This window comes from Myotis brandtii, unplaced genomic scaffold (genome assembly GCF_000412655.1).
Source record: "Myotis brandtii unplaced genomic scaffold, ASM41265v1 scaffold130, whole genome shotgun sequence".
NCBI classification, from domain to species: Eukaryota; Metazoa; Chordata; class Mammalia; order Chiroptera; family Vespertilionidae; genus Myotis; species Myotis brandtii.
Genome location: NW_005354596.1, coordinates 849,667 through 863,782, shown reverse-complemented (window position 1 = coordinate 863,782; position 14,116 = coordinate 849,667). Strand labels below are relative to the sequence as shown.

Here is a 14,116-nt window from a genome sequence, read left to right as displayed (position 1 = left end):
CCTTCCCCTCCCCTCCCGCCCCCCCCAACCCCGGGCCCTGAGTCGGGGCCCTGCCTGCCGAGTGGGTGAGGTTTATCCTCCTCACTCTGGTGCTGATCACCTTCCAGAGGTAAAGAGTTTGAAACTAGAGAATAAAGAAAACCTGGGGCTTCTCAAAAAGCTTCCCAGCAACCTAGGAAAGGGGTTGGGAAAGGCGCCCTCTGCGTGGGACCCTGTTTCCCGGCGGCGGCTGCACAGAGTCCCAGAGACAACACGTCTGTGCAATGGCTCTGTTTAGTCATCTTTTTGAAAAAACATGTATTTTTATTGATTTCAGAAAGGAAGAAAGAGGGAAAGAAAGATAGAAACATCAATGATGAGAGAAGATCATTGATCGGCTGCCTCCTGCACGCGCCCCACTAGGGATCGAGTCTGCAACCCCGGCCTGTGCCCTTGACTGGAATTGAACCCGGGACCCTTCAGTCCGCAGGCAGATGCTCTATCCACTGAGCCAAACCGGCGAGGGCTATTCAGTCATCTTTATTGAGGCACAAAATCCAGACACCTTGGTGGCTGGTATCCCTGAGGGCAAGCCCCCAAACCTCACCCCATTTCACGATCCTCCTGGCCCGCTGGGCCCCCCTGAGCCCCCAGGCACTCCGAGCCCCTGGCCACAGGAGAGTTCTGGTTGTCTCCTTGAGAAACGGCCTCCTCTTTGGAAATGGCCTCACTCAGACTCTGCAGGTCATCCAGCAGGACAGAGAGGGATTCTGGGAAAGACCAGGGGATGGAGTCAGACAAGAGAAGGCCATGAGGTTCTGTGCAGAGGAGCAGGGCTGCCCCTGGGGGTGGGGGGGTGAGGGAGGAGGTTCTCGGGTCCATGGCAGATGTGAATAAAGGGTCACAGAGAACAAGGCTCATGCACTGGAGTATCTGGGGTAGAGGTTCTAGAAGTGCTCCCCGACCCACACACCATCTGTCCCTTCCCACTTAGACCACTACCTTTAGTGGCTGCCCTGGGGCCAAGCGCTGCTGCTGGAAGTGCTGGTGCCGATGGCCCTGCCGGCCGGGGGCTGGGCCGCACAGACCCTCCCTTATCCAGGACTGCCAACAGTCGCTGCTGCTTGTAATGGGAGAGGAGACCCTCCTGCTGCAAGGTGGCCTGGGAAGGAGAGGGTTCAACGCCACCTAGCAGGGCAGAGCCTCCCCCGCTTCTCTCCACACCTCTACTCCCCACCAGCCCAGCCTTCGCCTCCCCTACCAGCAGGAGGTTCTTGTCCCTCTGCAGCTCCTGCAGGCGCTGGGTCAGCCGCAGCCCCTCCTCCTTCCGGGCCTCTTCCTGCAGGCGCCGGAGCTCCTGGTTCCGTTCCTTTTCCCGGGTGGCTTTGCGCTGCATCTGGCCCAGGGAGACCACTGTGGGGAAGCAGGGGACAGGTGTGGGGCTGCCCAGAGGTCGCGAGGCACCATGAAAACAAGACTGGGATGATGGGCAGGAGCGCTGGGTCCTAGCTTGGTGACCACCCCTTCTGTACAGGGAGAGGGGTTGCCGCTCTAGGACCCTGTCAATCTGCTCCCCACCCGAACCTTCCCGGAGCCCTGAGGGGAAACTGGATATGAACCGAGTATTAGATTTTGTCCAACAAATGTACATTTCCATCAATGTGGCAATGGCGTTGAGGCTTATGAGACACTTTCCTCTCCGTAGGAGATGCAGGTCAACAGCCATGATGCTTGTAATTCACTGACTCCCCAGAAATGTATCTGGTGGTGTGTGCACAGAGGAGCCAGTGTGGCAGGTGAGCGAGGGCGTGAGCAAGGGCTGGGTCGAGGCGCAGAAGGACGGTGCAGGCGCTCATCACAGGACTGTCCTCCCTTGCGAGGGGTTAGACATTTTTCCTACTAAAGAGCTGGGGGTCCTCGGTGGGGAGGCATGGAGGGGCGTCGCCTCTGTGGAGGGTGCTGGCTACCTGAGTGCTTGGTAACTCCAGCACCTTCCAAGGAAGCTTCCCAGAAAGCTTCTAAAATAACCTGTGTCTACACATGTCCACGTCCTGGATGCCCACGTCCACCCGCGAGCCTCACCAGCCTTGGCGTGCTCCCTCCGGGCCTCGTTCAGTCTCCTTTCTGCTTCTGAGAGCTGTTCCCGCAGCCGGGATTCCACTTCCGCCACTTTCTCTTGCAGAGCTGGGGTGAAGGTGCACATGGGGTGTCGGGGAGCCGTGGCTCGTCGACCCCACCCTCCACCCCATCTCCCTGCTGCACACCTTGCCCGTAGACCTCCTGCTGCTGGGTCAGTTCCTGCCGCAGGCTAGCAGCCTCCTCCATGCTCTCCTGCTGGCCCTGGCGAGCCGCTTCCAGCTGCAGCCCCACACTGGCCAGGGACTCCTGGGTCCGCCGCAGTTCCTGCTCCAGCTGCTGGGCCACCTCACTCAGCTGCTGCCTCTCCGCCTCCCCTGGGAAGGGGTGGGCTCAGGCTCCCTTGGTCCTCTCCATGTCCTCGGCCCCAGCCCCCAGCCCCCAGCCCCAGCGTGCCGACTCTGTCCCAGCTAGAAGCAGGGACCCAGGCCAGGCGACCAAGCGTACCTTGCTCCCGGGCCCGGCCCACCTCCTGCTGGATGATGTGGGCACTGAGCTGCACCTCTGCATCCAGGCGGTTCCGCTCTTCCCGCAGCTGCTCCAACTCAAGGCTCACCTCCTTGGTTGGTGGGGCTGGGGGGTGGCTGAGACAGAGTGGGGGAGGGGTCACCCAGCTGCCTGACTCCTTCACCCCATCCCTCATTCCTATTGTTTTGGGTCCCAACAACCAACACCTGAAAGCCCCACCACCATCCTCCAATCCACTTCCAAGTGCCCCAAACTTCACCTCTCCTGGCGCAGCTGAGCAAGGACCAGTTTTCGAGCCATCAGACCTGGAGGAAGGCAGACAGCAGCAGCATTCGGAGAGGAAAGGGAGGTGGGGAGGAAGGGGAAAAGGCTCTGACTGATGAGAAGGTAGGAGGATGGACACGGGCAACAGAGAGCTGGTAGGGCAGGGCGGGGCGGGGCAGATCTGGTCTGGCAGCTGCCTACCCACCCTGAATAGTGTGGACCTTGCGGACGGCATAGCTGACTCGGCTACTGAGGCTGGGCAGCCGGGCTGCAGCCTGCTCCACCTCGGCCATGGTGTTCTGGATCCAGGTCTGAAAGCTGGACAAGATACAAGGCTGCTCACCTTCCACCCCACCTCACCCCCAGGACTTGACCTGCTGTAGAACACCTCCCTCCAGCCTGTTCAGCGGCGGACCTGCGGGCAGCAGGGAAGGAAATCGAAGCTGGGAAAAGAAAAGCTGAAGCCAAGTTGTGCCGGGCTCCTTGGCTGATAAAACAGGAAAACCTGGGGCCTGAGCCCTGGAGTGACTGCCACATCCAAGGGCCCAGCTGCTCATGAGAAAAGCACGCTGCTCCTGGCCCCCCAGCTTCTCCTCTGGGCCCAGCAGTAAAGCCGCCATGAGGTTCACGGCACACCTCCTCTGGGCCCAGATGCCTCTGCCGTCAGGGGCCAGCAGACACGGCTCTGCGGAGCCAAGGCGAGTGCCACAGGCTGGCTCATCTCGATGATGTGGGCACTGAGCTGCACCTCTGCATCCAGGCGGTTCCGCTCTTCCCGCAGCTGCTCCAACTCAAGGCTCACCTCCTTGGTTGGTGGGGCTGGGGGGTGGCTGAGACAGAGTGGGGGAGGGGTCACCCAGCTGCCTGACTCCTTCACCCCATCCCTCATTCCTATTGTTTTGGGTCCCAACAACCAACACCTGAAAGCCCCACCACCATCCTCCAATCCACTTCCAAGTGCCCCAAACTTCACCTCTCCTGGCGCAGCTGAGCAAGGACCAGTTTTCGAGCCATCAGACCTGGAGGAAGGCAGACAGCAGCAGCATTCGGAGAGGAAAGGGAGGTGGGGAGGAAGGGGAAAAGGCTCTGACTGATGAGAAGGTAGGAGGATGGACACGGGCAACAGAGAGCTGGTAGGGCAGGGCGGGGCGGGGCAGATCTGGTCTGGCAGCTGCCTACCCACCCTGAATAGTGTGGACCTTGCGGACGGCATAGCTGACTCGGCTACTGAGGCTGGGCAGCCGGGCTGCAGCCTGCTCCACCTCGGCCATGGTGTTCTGGATCCAGGTCTGAAAGCTGGACAAGATACAAGGCTGCTCACCTTCCACCCCACCTCACCCCCAGGACTTGACCTGCTGTAGAACACCTCCCTCCAGCCTGTTCAGCGGCGGACCTGCGGGCAGCAGGGAAGGAAATCGAAGCTGGGAAAAGAAAAGCTGAAGCCAAGTTGTGCCGGGCTCCTTGGCTGATAAAACAGGAAAACCTGGGGCCTGAGCCCTGGAGTGACTGCCACATCCAAGGGCCCAGCTGCTCATGAGAAAAGCACGCTGCTCCTGGCCCCCCAGCTTCTCCTCTGGGCCCAGCAGTAAAGCCGCCATGAGGTTCACGGGCACACCTCCTCTGGGCCCAGATGCCTCTGCCGTCAGGGGCCAGCAGACACGGCTCTGCGGAGCCAAGGCGAGTGCCACAGGCTGGCTCATCTCTAGCGGATTTGGACTTCCACCCCAGGCCCCTGGTGCCTCTGCAGGTCGGGGCCTCCCCCGGCACGTGTGCCACACTCAGGGGGTGTGCACTTAGGTGCCTCTTCCTAAGGAACAGGGCCATGGCCTCCGTTGGTTTTCTAAGGGACCCATTCCCAAGAAGCATTAAGTGCCATCAGAGATCACCGTCATCCTTCCCAGGGTCCCGGGAAGGATGGCTATGACCCCACCAGAACCAAAGTGGCTCAAAACCAGGGGGCATGGCAGCATCCAGGGGCAGGGCTGGAACTCGGGGGCAGTCAAGTCTCCACCAACAGAAAAACAGGCAGACACAAAGGCTGCCTGTTGTATCCCTCGGCACAGCAGAGACCACTTTTACCTGAAACTGCTCTGGTGATTCCAACCCCTTCCGTGGCTCTTATTAAAGCCATTTTCTGGTAAGGTCTCCAAGCCGTCTAAAAACTAGCTAACACATCTGGCCACAGGCCAAGCGTGGGCTGTGGACTTTTTGGCCATTAGCCAATAGCAAGGCCCATTTCAGTATGTCCTCGTACCAAAGGAAAACCCTGCCCGCAGCGAGTCTTTCTGCTCTCCTGCAGGTGGGAGCACATGCGATGGACTGAACTCAGGTGGTGGTTTATCGCAACTACCCGCTCTACTTCCATGTATGTATGAAATCTTCCATCATTTTTTAAAGTTCAATTAGTCCACAAGGTATAAATTCAACAGAAGGGGATGGTGAGCAAAGTCCATCCTGCAACACAATTTTGAGCTAGGGTAGCAGTTAACATTTACAGAGCCCAGGCAACAAACCAGCAGGCCCACACAGGCCTGGCCAGTGTGGCTCTGTGGTTGAGTGTCAACCTATGAACCAAGAGGTCACGGTTCAATTCCCGATCAGGGCACATGCCTGGGTTGCGGGCTCTATCCCCGGTAGGGGGTGTGCAGGAGGCAGCCAATCAATGACCCTCTCTCATCATTGATGTTTCTATCTCTCTCTCCCTCTCCCTTCCTCTCTGAAATCAATAAATAAAAAAATGTATTGGAAAAAACAAAGAGCTCCATGCAGACCAGGTACCCCAATGTCCAAGGCAAGGAAGGGTGCTTCCTAGCACCAGAAGCTTCATTTCTCCTTTAGGCCCTTCTGAAGGCCATATAAGAAATCAGGAAGGAAATGCACAGGGACTTGCAATTGGTTAAGAAGGAGCTGTCATGCACTTTAAATGGACTGCCTATATGCCGATAAAGTGTAAAGCTTTGGACGATTGTTTCCAAGTAATCAGGGCATGCCTGTAAAATGTTAAAGAGGAAGTAAAGAGCAAGTCCCCACACTCCTCATCCAAGAACAGCTGTGAAGGCGGGATCCTCCCAGTGCTCCACTAGCTCAAGCTGTTACTGGACCAAATGCAGGAGGAAGCTTCTTCACCTCGAGTCACACAGGCAATGGCAGTCAGAGTGACCCTGGTGTGAATGCAGAGGCGCTGCCCCAGAAAATGAACACAGGAGCTTTAACATGGCTAAGTTCTCCAGCCCTGCACGACCACCACCTGCAGTAAAGTCCCTCGAACCCTGCACCCCAGCAGCTAAGCCCCTCAGCCCACATCCTCCAGAGGCTAAATCCCCCCAGCCCACACCCTCCAGAGGCTAAGTCCCTCAGCCCACATCCTCCAGAGGCTAAGTCCCTCCCGCCCACACCCTCCAGAGGCTAAGTCCCTCCGCCCACACCCTCCAGAGGCTAAGCCCCTCCGCCCACACCCCCCAGTAGCTAAGTCCCTCCAGTCTGCACCTTCCAGTGGCCATCTTTCTAGCTGTGCTTGCCTAAGGCTCTTAAACTCCAAGGTTCTCGGAAGCTGGGGAAGCAGAAATCCTACCCCAACCACAGCACCCCCACCTCTATCCAGACACCTGTTGATAGCTTTGGCCACACGCTTCAGCTGCTCCTCAGCCGAGGCTGTCTGCTGCTGCCCCCGGCGACAGGCTTCCTGGGCACGGCTCAGCTCCATCTGCAGGGACTGTGAGGGAGACAATAAAGGAAAGGGTCCTTTCTCTGGGGCCTTGGCCCACTGACCGGGGCTCCCAGGCCTCCCTTAGCCCCATGACTGTGGCCGATTCTGACCTTGGCGCCCATCCGCTCTACCTCCACCTGCGCAGCTTTGTCCTCCAGGGAGCGCTGCAGGATGGCTTGCTCCTGGCTCTGGGCAGCCACTCTTTCCTGGAACTCTGCCACCTGGGGGAGAAGAGGCAGGTGGGCACTGGGATCGAAGGGGCAGTACAAAGGTCTCAGAATGAACTCCACCCGGGGAGACAAGAAGCTTGGCTTCCTGAGTCCAGGTCTCCACGCAAAGCCTGTGCCCTGCGCCAGGAGGGCCGTTCCTCACCAACCCACCTAAGGCTGCCCCCTGGTCTGTCGTGTGGTGGGTCACCCCACTCTTCACAGCACACATGATTTCTTGACGTTACCTAACTGTCTGCTTGCCTGTTGTATCTGCTCCAGGACCTAAGCTCTGTCTTTGTTTAGGGCTGCTCCCAGCTCGTGGCAGCCACTCGGTAACGCTGGTTAACTAAATGCCACCCCTTATGTAAAGAAAACAGGGGTAACCATGGGGAGGAAGAACGCCAAGTGACCTGTCCCTTCAGCTGCTGCACGCACGCTCCGTGCTCCAGTTCCTGGGCCTTTAGCTGCACCATGAGGGCAAACACCTTCTCCCGCCAGTGCTTCAGCAGGGCCTGGCTCTTCCTGGAGAACTCGGGCTCCAGGGAATCTGACGGTTGCACCTGTGGGCGGGGGAAGCGGTCGTGTGGCTCCTGGGGAGCAGAGGAGGAAGCTGCATCTTGGTTTCTCTCTGGGCTGCCCAGGTGACAGGAGCCACAGAGAGCAGAGGTGTGTGTGCAGGGAGGGGAGCTCTCAGCCGGGCCCGCCCACAGGGAGGCGAGGGTCCTACCTTCCTGGCCAGCTCCTCTTCCTGCATGGACAGGATGTACGTGAGGCTCTGCACGCGCACCTGCAGCAGCTCCGCCGTTGTGTGCAGGCCATCCCGGTCCTCCTGCAAGTGCTGCCAGGGAGCAGGGCGGAGAGCACCGGTCTGCACCCTTCCCTCCTGGGGGAGGTCCTCCCAGGTCCTGGGCCACCCACCTGCACAGATGTGCCCAGCACCCTCACCTGCACGGTCTCTAGAAGTTTCAGTCGCTCTGACTCCCATGCCTGGTCGTGAATCTCGGGGGGAACTTGTTCCCCCACATATCTCCTTAGCTTCTCAACCAAGGTCACCTGAGCCTCCAAGTCTTCTTGGGTCTTGCTAGGATGAGTGTGGGAATAGGACAGCCATCAGGGGGCACCCTGGAGACTCACCCCACCCACCACCTGCTGGGCCCCCCTTGGCCACCCACCAACTTACCTCAGCTGCTCCCGCAGCAGCTCAGCCTCCCTCTGGGCCATGGCCAGCTCCTTGGCTTCCCCGGCCCTGCTGGTTTCCAGACCGGTCAGAGACTTCTCCAAGCCCTCGGCTTTGCTGGTCAAACTGGAAAGAGCCTCCTGGTGAGCCCGTGTCAAGGAGGACAGCTGCAGAGAGAGGGGTCTCAGCAGGGGCTGGCTCACCCCCACACCCAGGCTTTCCAAATCTCCCCTGGCTCTGGCCTAGTCTCCCACTTCCTGTGACCTTAGACAACAGCCCAGCACATCGCCCACAGGGCCTCAGAGGCCTGGCAAATGGGGCCGACCCTAGAGCCTTTAAGTCCCCATCACACTCCAACTCATCAGCAGTTCCTGTCTGGTCTTCCCCCAAATCATATCTTCACTTCTCTTCACCTCCAGCCACCAGCCTGAGGTAGGCCATCCTCACCTCTGGTCTAGACGACAGCAACCATCCCCTGACCAGTCTTGAGGAACCTCCAGAGGCTGGCATTCTGAGCAAAACCCAGCTCCTTCCCTCGGCTGCAACAACCCCGTGCCTGGGCCCCTGCCCACTTCCTATGGCTCTTCTCAGATTCCACGTCCCCTCCGCTACCTCCCCGGGAGGCCTCCCAGGGCCCTCCAATCCCCACCCACCACCACTCTGTCCTGCTGCCTGCCCCTGGCCTCCAGCACTTGTCATCTGAGAGGACCTTGCAGTCCCACAGCCCACACAAAGGAAGCTCTAGGAAGGCAGGCGGCTCGCCCTTTCCTCACTGCACCTCTCAGTGGTGTCAGGGACACTGAGGGAGTCGTGGGACAGACAAGGAAGTGGGAACACGGCTGTCCTCATCTCCAGTTGGTCTCCCTTCGCCCAATTTCCACGCCACACTTAGAGAAATCACAAATATGATCATGTCATTTCCCTGTTTTAAACCTTTCACTGGTTGCTCATTGTTCTTTTTTGAAAAAATATTTTTTTATTGATTTCAGAGAGGAGAGAAATATCAATGATGAGAGAGACATCGATTGGCTGCCTCCTGCACACCCCCTACTGGGGGCTGAGCTCAAAATCCAGGCATATGCCCTGACCCAGGATCGAACTGTGACCTCCTGGTTCATGGGTCGACGCTCAACCACTGAGCCATGCCACTAAGCCGGGCGCTCATTGTTCTTAAGATAAAGTTCTGGATGGGCCTGAGGCCTCACAGTCCCAGGACCACCCAGAGCCCCTCAGCTCCTGCCCTCAAATCCCTCTGGCCGCCTCCTGTCCCACGTGCTGCCCCACGTCACAGCAGCTCCCATCTCCACCGCCCATGCCTGACAAGCCAACTTCTACGCAGAACAAAAGTCACCTCTTGCCCTGGCCGGTTTGGCTCAGTGGATAGAGCGTCAGCCTGCAGACTGAAAGGTCCCAGGTTCGAATCTGGTCAAGGGCATATGCCCGGGTTGCGGGCTCGATCCCCAGTAGGGGGCGTGCAGGAGGCAGCCAATCAATGATTCTCTCTCATCACTGATGTTTCTATCTCTCTCTCCCTCTCCCTTCCTCTCTGAAATCAATAAAAATGTTTTTTTTAAAAGTCACCTCTTATCGCCCTAACCGGTTTGGCTCAGTGGATAGAGCGCCGGCCTACGGACTGAAGGGTCCCAGGTTCGATTCTGGTCAAGGGCATGTACCTTGGCTGTGGGAACATCCCCAGTGGGGCGTGTGCAGGAGGCAGCTGATCGATGTTTCTCTCTCATCGATGTTTCTCTCTCATCGATGTTTCTAACTCTCTATCTCTCTCCCTTCCTCTCTCTGTAAAAAATCAATAAAATATATTTAAAAAAAAAAAAAAGTCACCTCTTATCATTATGCATCTTTCGCGAATCTAAAGGCATTTATATTTTTCTTTGCACTATCTCTGGCTGGATTACTGTTTTCCTTGTATCAATTTCTACACACACATTATATAGTAGAGATATTTGCTTCTTTCTGTGATATGAGCTGTAAATATTGTTCCTAATTTACCAGTTGTCCTTTTTTTTATTTTTTTATTGATTTCAGAGAGGAAGGGAGAGGGGAAAAAGAGAAAGAAACATCAATGATGAGAATCATTAACTGACTGCCTCCTGCATACCCTCCTGGTCGAGCTTGCAACCCCGGGCATGTGCCCTTGACTGGAAGCGAACCCAGGACCCCTCAGTCTACAGGCTGACGCTCTACCCACTGAGCCAAGCCAGCTAGGGCTACCAGTTGTCCTTTAATTTTACTTTTATTGCCATTCCTAAGTTTACCAGTAGTGTTATACAGTCAACATTCCAATCCTTTCTTTAGTGGCTCAGGATCTTGATTCATATGTAAAGACCTTCCCCACTCAAGGTTACCAGGAATTCACCCAGATTTTCTTCCGGTATCATTATGGTTTCATTTCTTAACATGCTGACTTATTAAAATGACCTTTCTATGGTTTCATTTCTTAACATGCTGACTTATTAAAATGACCTTTCTAACTCCCCTACCAGCTTAAGGCTCCCTTGTCCTTCTTCATGGCACTTCTCCCAATGGCAGGCAACTACTTAGGATTAAATCAAGTGCTGAATGTGGGTCCCCCTTTAGGCCGCCAGCTGCACCCAGGCGGGCAGGGACTCGCTGGTGTGTTCACCAGAGGCCCAGCTCCTGTCTCAGGGATGGAAGAGTAAGCACTGATAAATGCTTACCAACTGAACAGTCTCCTTCCCAGCTCACCTCGGGACCTGTCCCCGCCGGAGCTCCCAGATTAACGGGGTGCCCAGAGTGAGGTAGGAAGACAAACTACTTCCTACTGGAGGGGAAGGAGGGCTTCAGGTGGCGGGTGGTCAGCTGAGTCCTGGGAACAAGAGCCATCTGAATAATGCCAAAACACCAAGGTCCCCCTCTCTCCAGGGCATGCTTTTCATCCCGCCACTGTTCGTGGGCGTCTTTTCCCATATCTGCTTTCTGCAGGGAAGGCCCTGGCCAGATCCCCACTGTGAAGGTGAGGCCTTCCCACCCCCACATTCACCTGCTCCTGGTGCAGCCTCTGAACCTCCTCCAGCTCCCGCTGGCTCCCCTCTTCCAGGTTCTTCCGGACAACCTCAGCCCCAGCCAGGGCGGCACGCAGGCCCTCGGCCTCAGCTCGGCCAGCCTTCTCTGCCCGTGCCAGAGCCTCCAGCTCCATGGCCTGGGTCTCCAGCTTCATCTTTTGCTGTAGCGAGTTTTCCTGCAGGACCCGGACCTCCTCCTCAAGCCGTCGCACCTCCTGCAGCTGCCGAGAGATCAGCTCTGCCTGCTGGCGCAAGGCCTGTGATCCCTGCAGCTCCACAGACCTTGAAAGACAGGGTAGCACAGGTGATTCCTGTCTCTGGGGCTGCGAAGGCGGCCCCAGGAGAAGAGCTCCCTCTGCTCACATGTGGGAATGAACCTGGACCTGAGGGATCTCTGCATTTCCATCACCATCACCATTCATCAAGGCCCTACTAAGCATATCAGGTCTAGTCTCTGGGCTCATGGCCCTCTAGAGCAGTGATTATCAACTGTGTGCCACAAGAATTTTTCAAACATGCAATACCTAACTATTTAGTCAGGGGCACTGACCTCTTTCCCTTAGATTGTCAAGTAAAAAAAATGACACCAGCTAACAAAAATAGCTGTGGGATGTGAATACTCAGTCTTGGACCATAAATATATAGGTCATATAGAGTTGCATCTTATTGGTCACGTTGAATAAGGTTGCATCTCATTGGTTCATTCTTGGTATCAGAAATCCTTATATAAATTACAAGTATAGGCACCTAACTTTTTATTTACTTAATTTTTAAAAAATATTTTTTCATTGATTTCAGAGAGGGAGGAGATAGAACAGCAATAGTGAGAGAGAATCATTGATTGGCTGCCTCCTGCATGCCCCTCACTGGGGATAAAGCCTGCAACCCAGGCATGTGCCCTGACTGGGAATCGAACCATGACCTCCTGGTTCATAAGTCAACGCTCAATCACTGAGCCATGCAAGTTGGGCAGCACCTGATTTTTTAAAAAGTTACTTTGAAGCAGAAAGGGTAGGTAATTATTATTTTGTAAATCAATCAAAAGTATACCTATTTTTTGGTCAGAAAGGCAAAAAATAACATTTTTTGGTGTGTCACAAAATTTTAGTAATGTGCCATGAGATGAAAAAGGTTGAAAATCGCTGCTCTAGAGAGAGCTATATACAGGCTGATGTCTTAACAGCAACTGTGCGTATCACTGGGCCACACATTCTGAAGAGGTTGGAAGTGCAGGGAGGGACTTCTGAATTCTGCAAGGGCTCCCAGTATCAGTACGGCCAGGTGCTGGCTGGGAGCGTCTACAGCAGTGGTTCTCAACCTTCCTAATGCCGCGACCCTTTAATACAGTTCCTCATGTTGTGGTGACCCCCAACCATAAAATTATTTTCGTTGCTACTTCATAACTGTAATGTTGCTACTGTTATGAATCGTAATGTAAATATCTGATATGCAGGATGTATTTTCATTGTTACAAATTGAATATAATTAAAGCATAGTGATTAATCACAAAAACAATATGTAATTATGTATGTGTTTTCCGATGGTCTTAGGCGACCCCTGTGAAAGGGTCGTTCGACCCCCAAAGGGGTCGCGACCCACAGGTTGAGAACCGCTGGTCTAGAGTCAGGTACGCTGAGTGAGGGGTTCGGGAGGACAGCACGTCAATAAACTATGCAGTCCCAGCCTTTAGCGAAGTCCCCTGGTGCACATGCAGCTTAAAGCAGCGGTCGCCAACCTTTCGGACCTCACGGGCCACCAGTGGTCCCAACCGCTGCTGAAAGCACCTGTGACCCGGCTCTCGGCACAGCTCCTTCACTGAGGCCCGGACCGCAGGGCTTAAGCAGGGAACGACAGCCTACAGAAACGAAGTGAACGGCCACAGGACCGGAGCCGGTACCAAGCTAGGAACAGAGCCCGTGTCCTGGCAGCAGCTCTGGGGCTCCCTGTCGTCATCATGCTCCTTGCCCGCCGGTGGGCCCCAGGGAGACCCACCGCAATCCCACTCTAGAGCACAATGCACACCGGCTGCCAGTTTATCAGGGAAAAGACACGCAGGAACCACCGATGAGAAGCTCTACAGACGGCACCATCCGCCAGAATGAGTCCATACTAGCACAGGACACGGTATCTTGCCTGATTATGATCAGCTGTTGGTCGATGTCTCTTCCCTTGGAATTTTAAGGAAATCCTTGATATCAGGATTTCTCCTATTTGTTTGTTATCCCACCCCCAGCATCTAGCATGCTCTTCGTACTATTTATGCACTGTAGGCACCAATACTTGCTATGGATAAATGAACAAATGATGGGACTAAGGGCTGAACTAGGGTAAGGACCTATTTCAGTGAAGGGCGCGGCAGCGGCCCCTACCTGTCCCTCCACCCCGGCTCCTGCCCATCGCCAGAAACGTCCTGCTCCCACACGATCCCCGGAGGCCTCTGGAAGTCTGGCCACCTCTCTGAAACACCTCGATGGGCCAGGGAGATGTCTGAGACCCAGGTGGGAGCCATTCGCGGCATGGCTGGAAGGGGCCGCGCTTGGAAGTGGGACGGGGGGATGAGCCCCGTGGAACCTGAGGAATCACAAGGACAAAGATGGTCAGTTTCCCGGGAGAGAGACAGCAGCAGTCCCCTGCCGGGTCCCACTGACCTGAAGGTCGAAACATCTCCACATTATTTGGAGCCTCTAGATCCTGTGTCCAGCCATCTACGTTCCCCTGGACAAGAGGAGAAACACGGCACTGCAAGTCAACGCTCAGGCCTCCCCCAGAGGGAAAGCCCCTCAGACAGTCTCGGTCCTCAGACCAGAGCCAGGCCGGGCCGAGCTCCTCTTCCTACTTCCAGGAAGAAGAGGAAGGAGACGCCCACAGAGCCTGCTGGACCCAGCCTGGCCCTGGCACAACCATGGCCACAGCCAGGGAGGGGGACGCTACTGAGAGGCTGGCAGGGTCCGGGCGCGCCTTTACCCTCCTCCTCAAGTTCCTACGGACTCGGCCATTCCTGGTCCCGGGTGAGGAAGGTGTGCGGTGCAGGGGCTGCGAGCCCAGGCTCCAGAGTCCCCGCCAAGGCTCGGCGAGGCCTGGGGGAAGCCCATCCACACACCACGCCAGGACCCCCGGGTCCCTCCCGACCAAAGCG

The 14,116-nt window shown here is 56.1% G+C and overlaps 1 protein-coding gene across 5 annotated transcripts; it reads right to left on the bottom strand.

Annotated features, from left to right (window-relative positions):
- Nucleotides 1-501: 501 nt before the first annotated feature.
- Nucleotides 502-14,110, bottom strand: CCHCR1 (coiled-coil alpha-helical rod protein 1). Of its 5 annotated transcripts, none has more exons than XM_014534499.1 (19): nucleotides 13,945-14,110; nucleotides 13,629-13,695; nucleotides 13,350-13,551; nucleotides 10,959-11,262; nucleotides 7,943-8,106; nucleotides 7,708-7,843; nucleotides 7,490-7,600; nucleotides 7,173-7,352; nucleotides 6,664-6,774; nucleotides 6,453-6,559; nucleotides 4,031-4,143; nucleotides 3,821-3,866; nucleotides 3,578-3,677; nucleotides 2,563-2,599; nucleotides 2,244-2,432; nucleotides 2,062-2,163; nucleotides 1,241-1,392; nucleotides 982-1,141; nucleotides 502-749 (listed from the first exon to the last, which is right to left on the bottom strand). In XM_014534499.1, exons 2-19 carry the CDS (start codon nucleotides 13,642-13,644, stop codon nucleotides 583-585), a joined length of 2,397 nt encoding a protein of 798 aa, XP_014389985.1. In that variant the 5' UTR covers nucleotides 13,645-13,695; nucleotides 13,945-14,110; the 3' UTR covers nucleotides 502-582. The 5 variants fall into 5 exon arrangements, with proteins under 5 accessions (XP_014389985.1, XP_014389986.1, XP_014389987.1 ...); XM_014534500.1 differs by having other exon boundaries at nucleotides 7,173-7,322; XM_014534501.1 differs by lacking the exon at nucleotides 3,578-3,677 and having other exon boundaries at nucleotides 2,563-2,699; nucleotides 7,173-7,322.
- Between the last annotated feature and the right edge of the window lie 6 nt (nucleotides 14,111-14,116).

What these genes read in the sequence shown, in the direction of transcription:
- CCHCR1 (XM_014534499.1), bottom strand. An exon ending in CTGCTGCGGGAGCAGCTGAG is followed by an intron (nt 7,844 to 7,942) that starts GTAAGTTGGTGG and finishes CACTCATCCTAG; the next exon opens with CAAGACCCAAGAAGACTTGG. An exon ending in AACTTCTAGAGACCGTGCAG is followed by an intron (nt 7,601 to 7,707) that starts GTGAGGGTGCTG and finishes GCTCCCTGGCAG; the next exon opens with CACTTGCAGGAGGACCGGGA.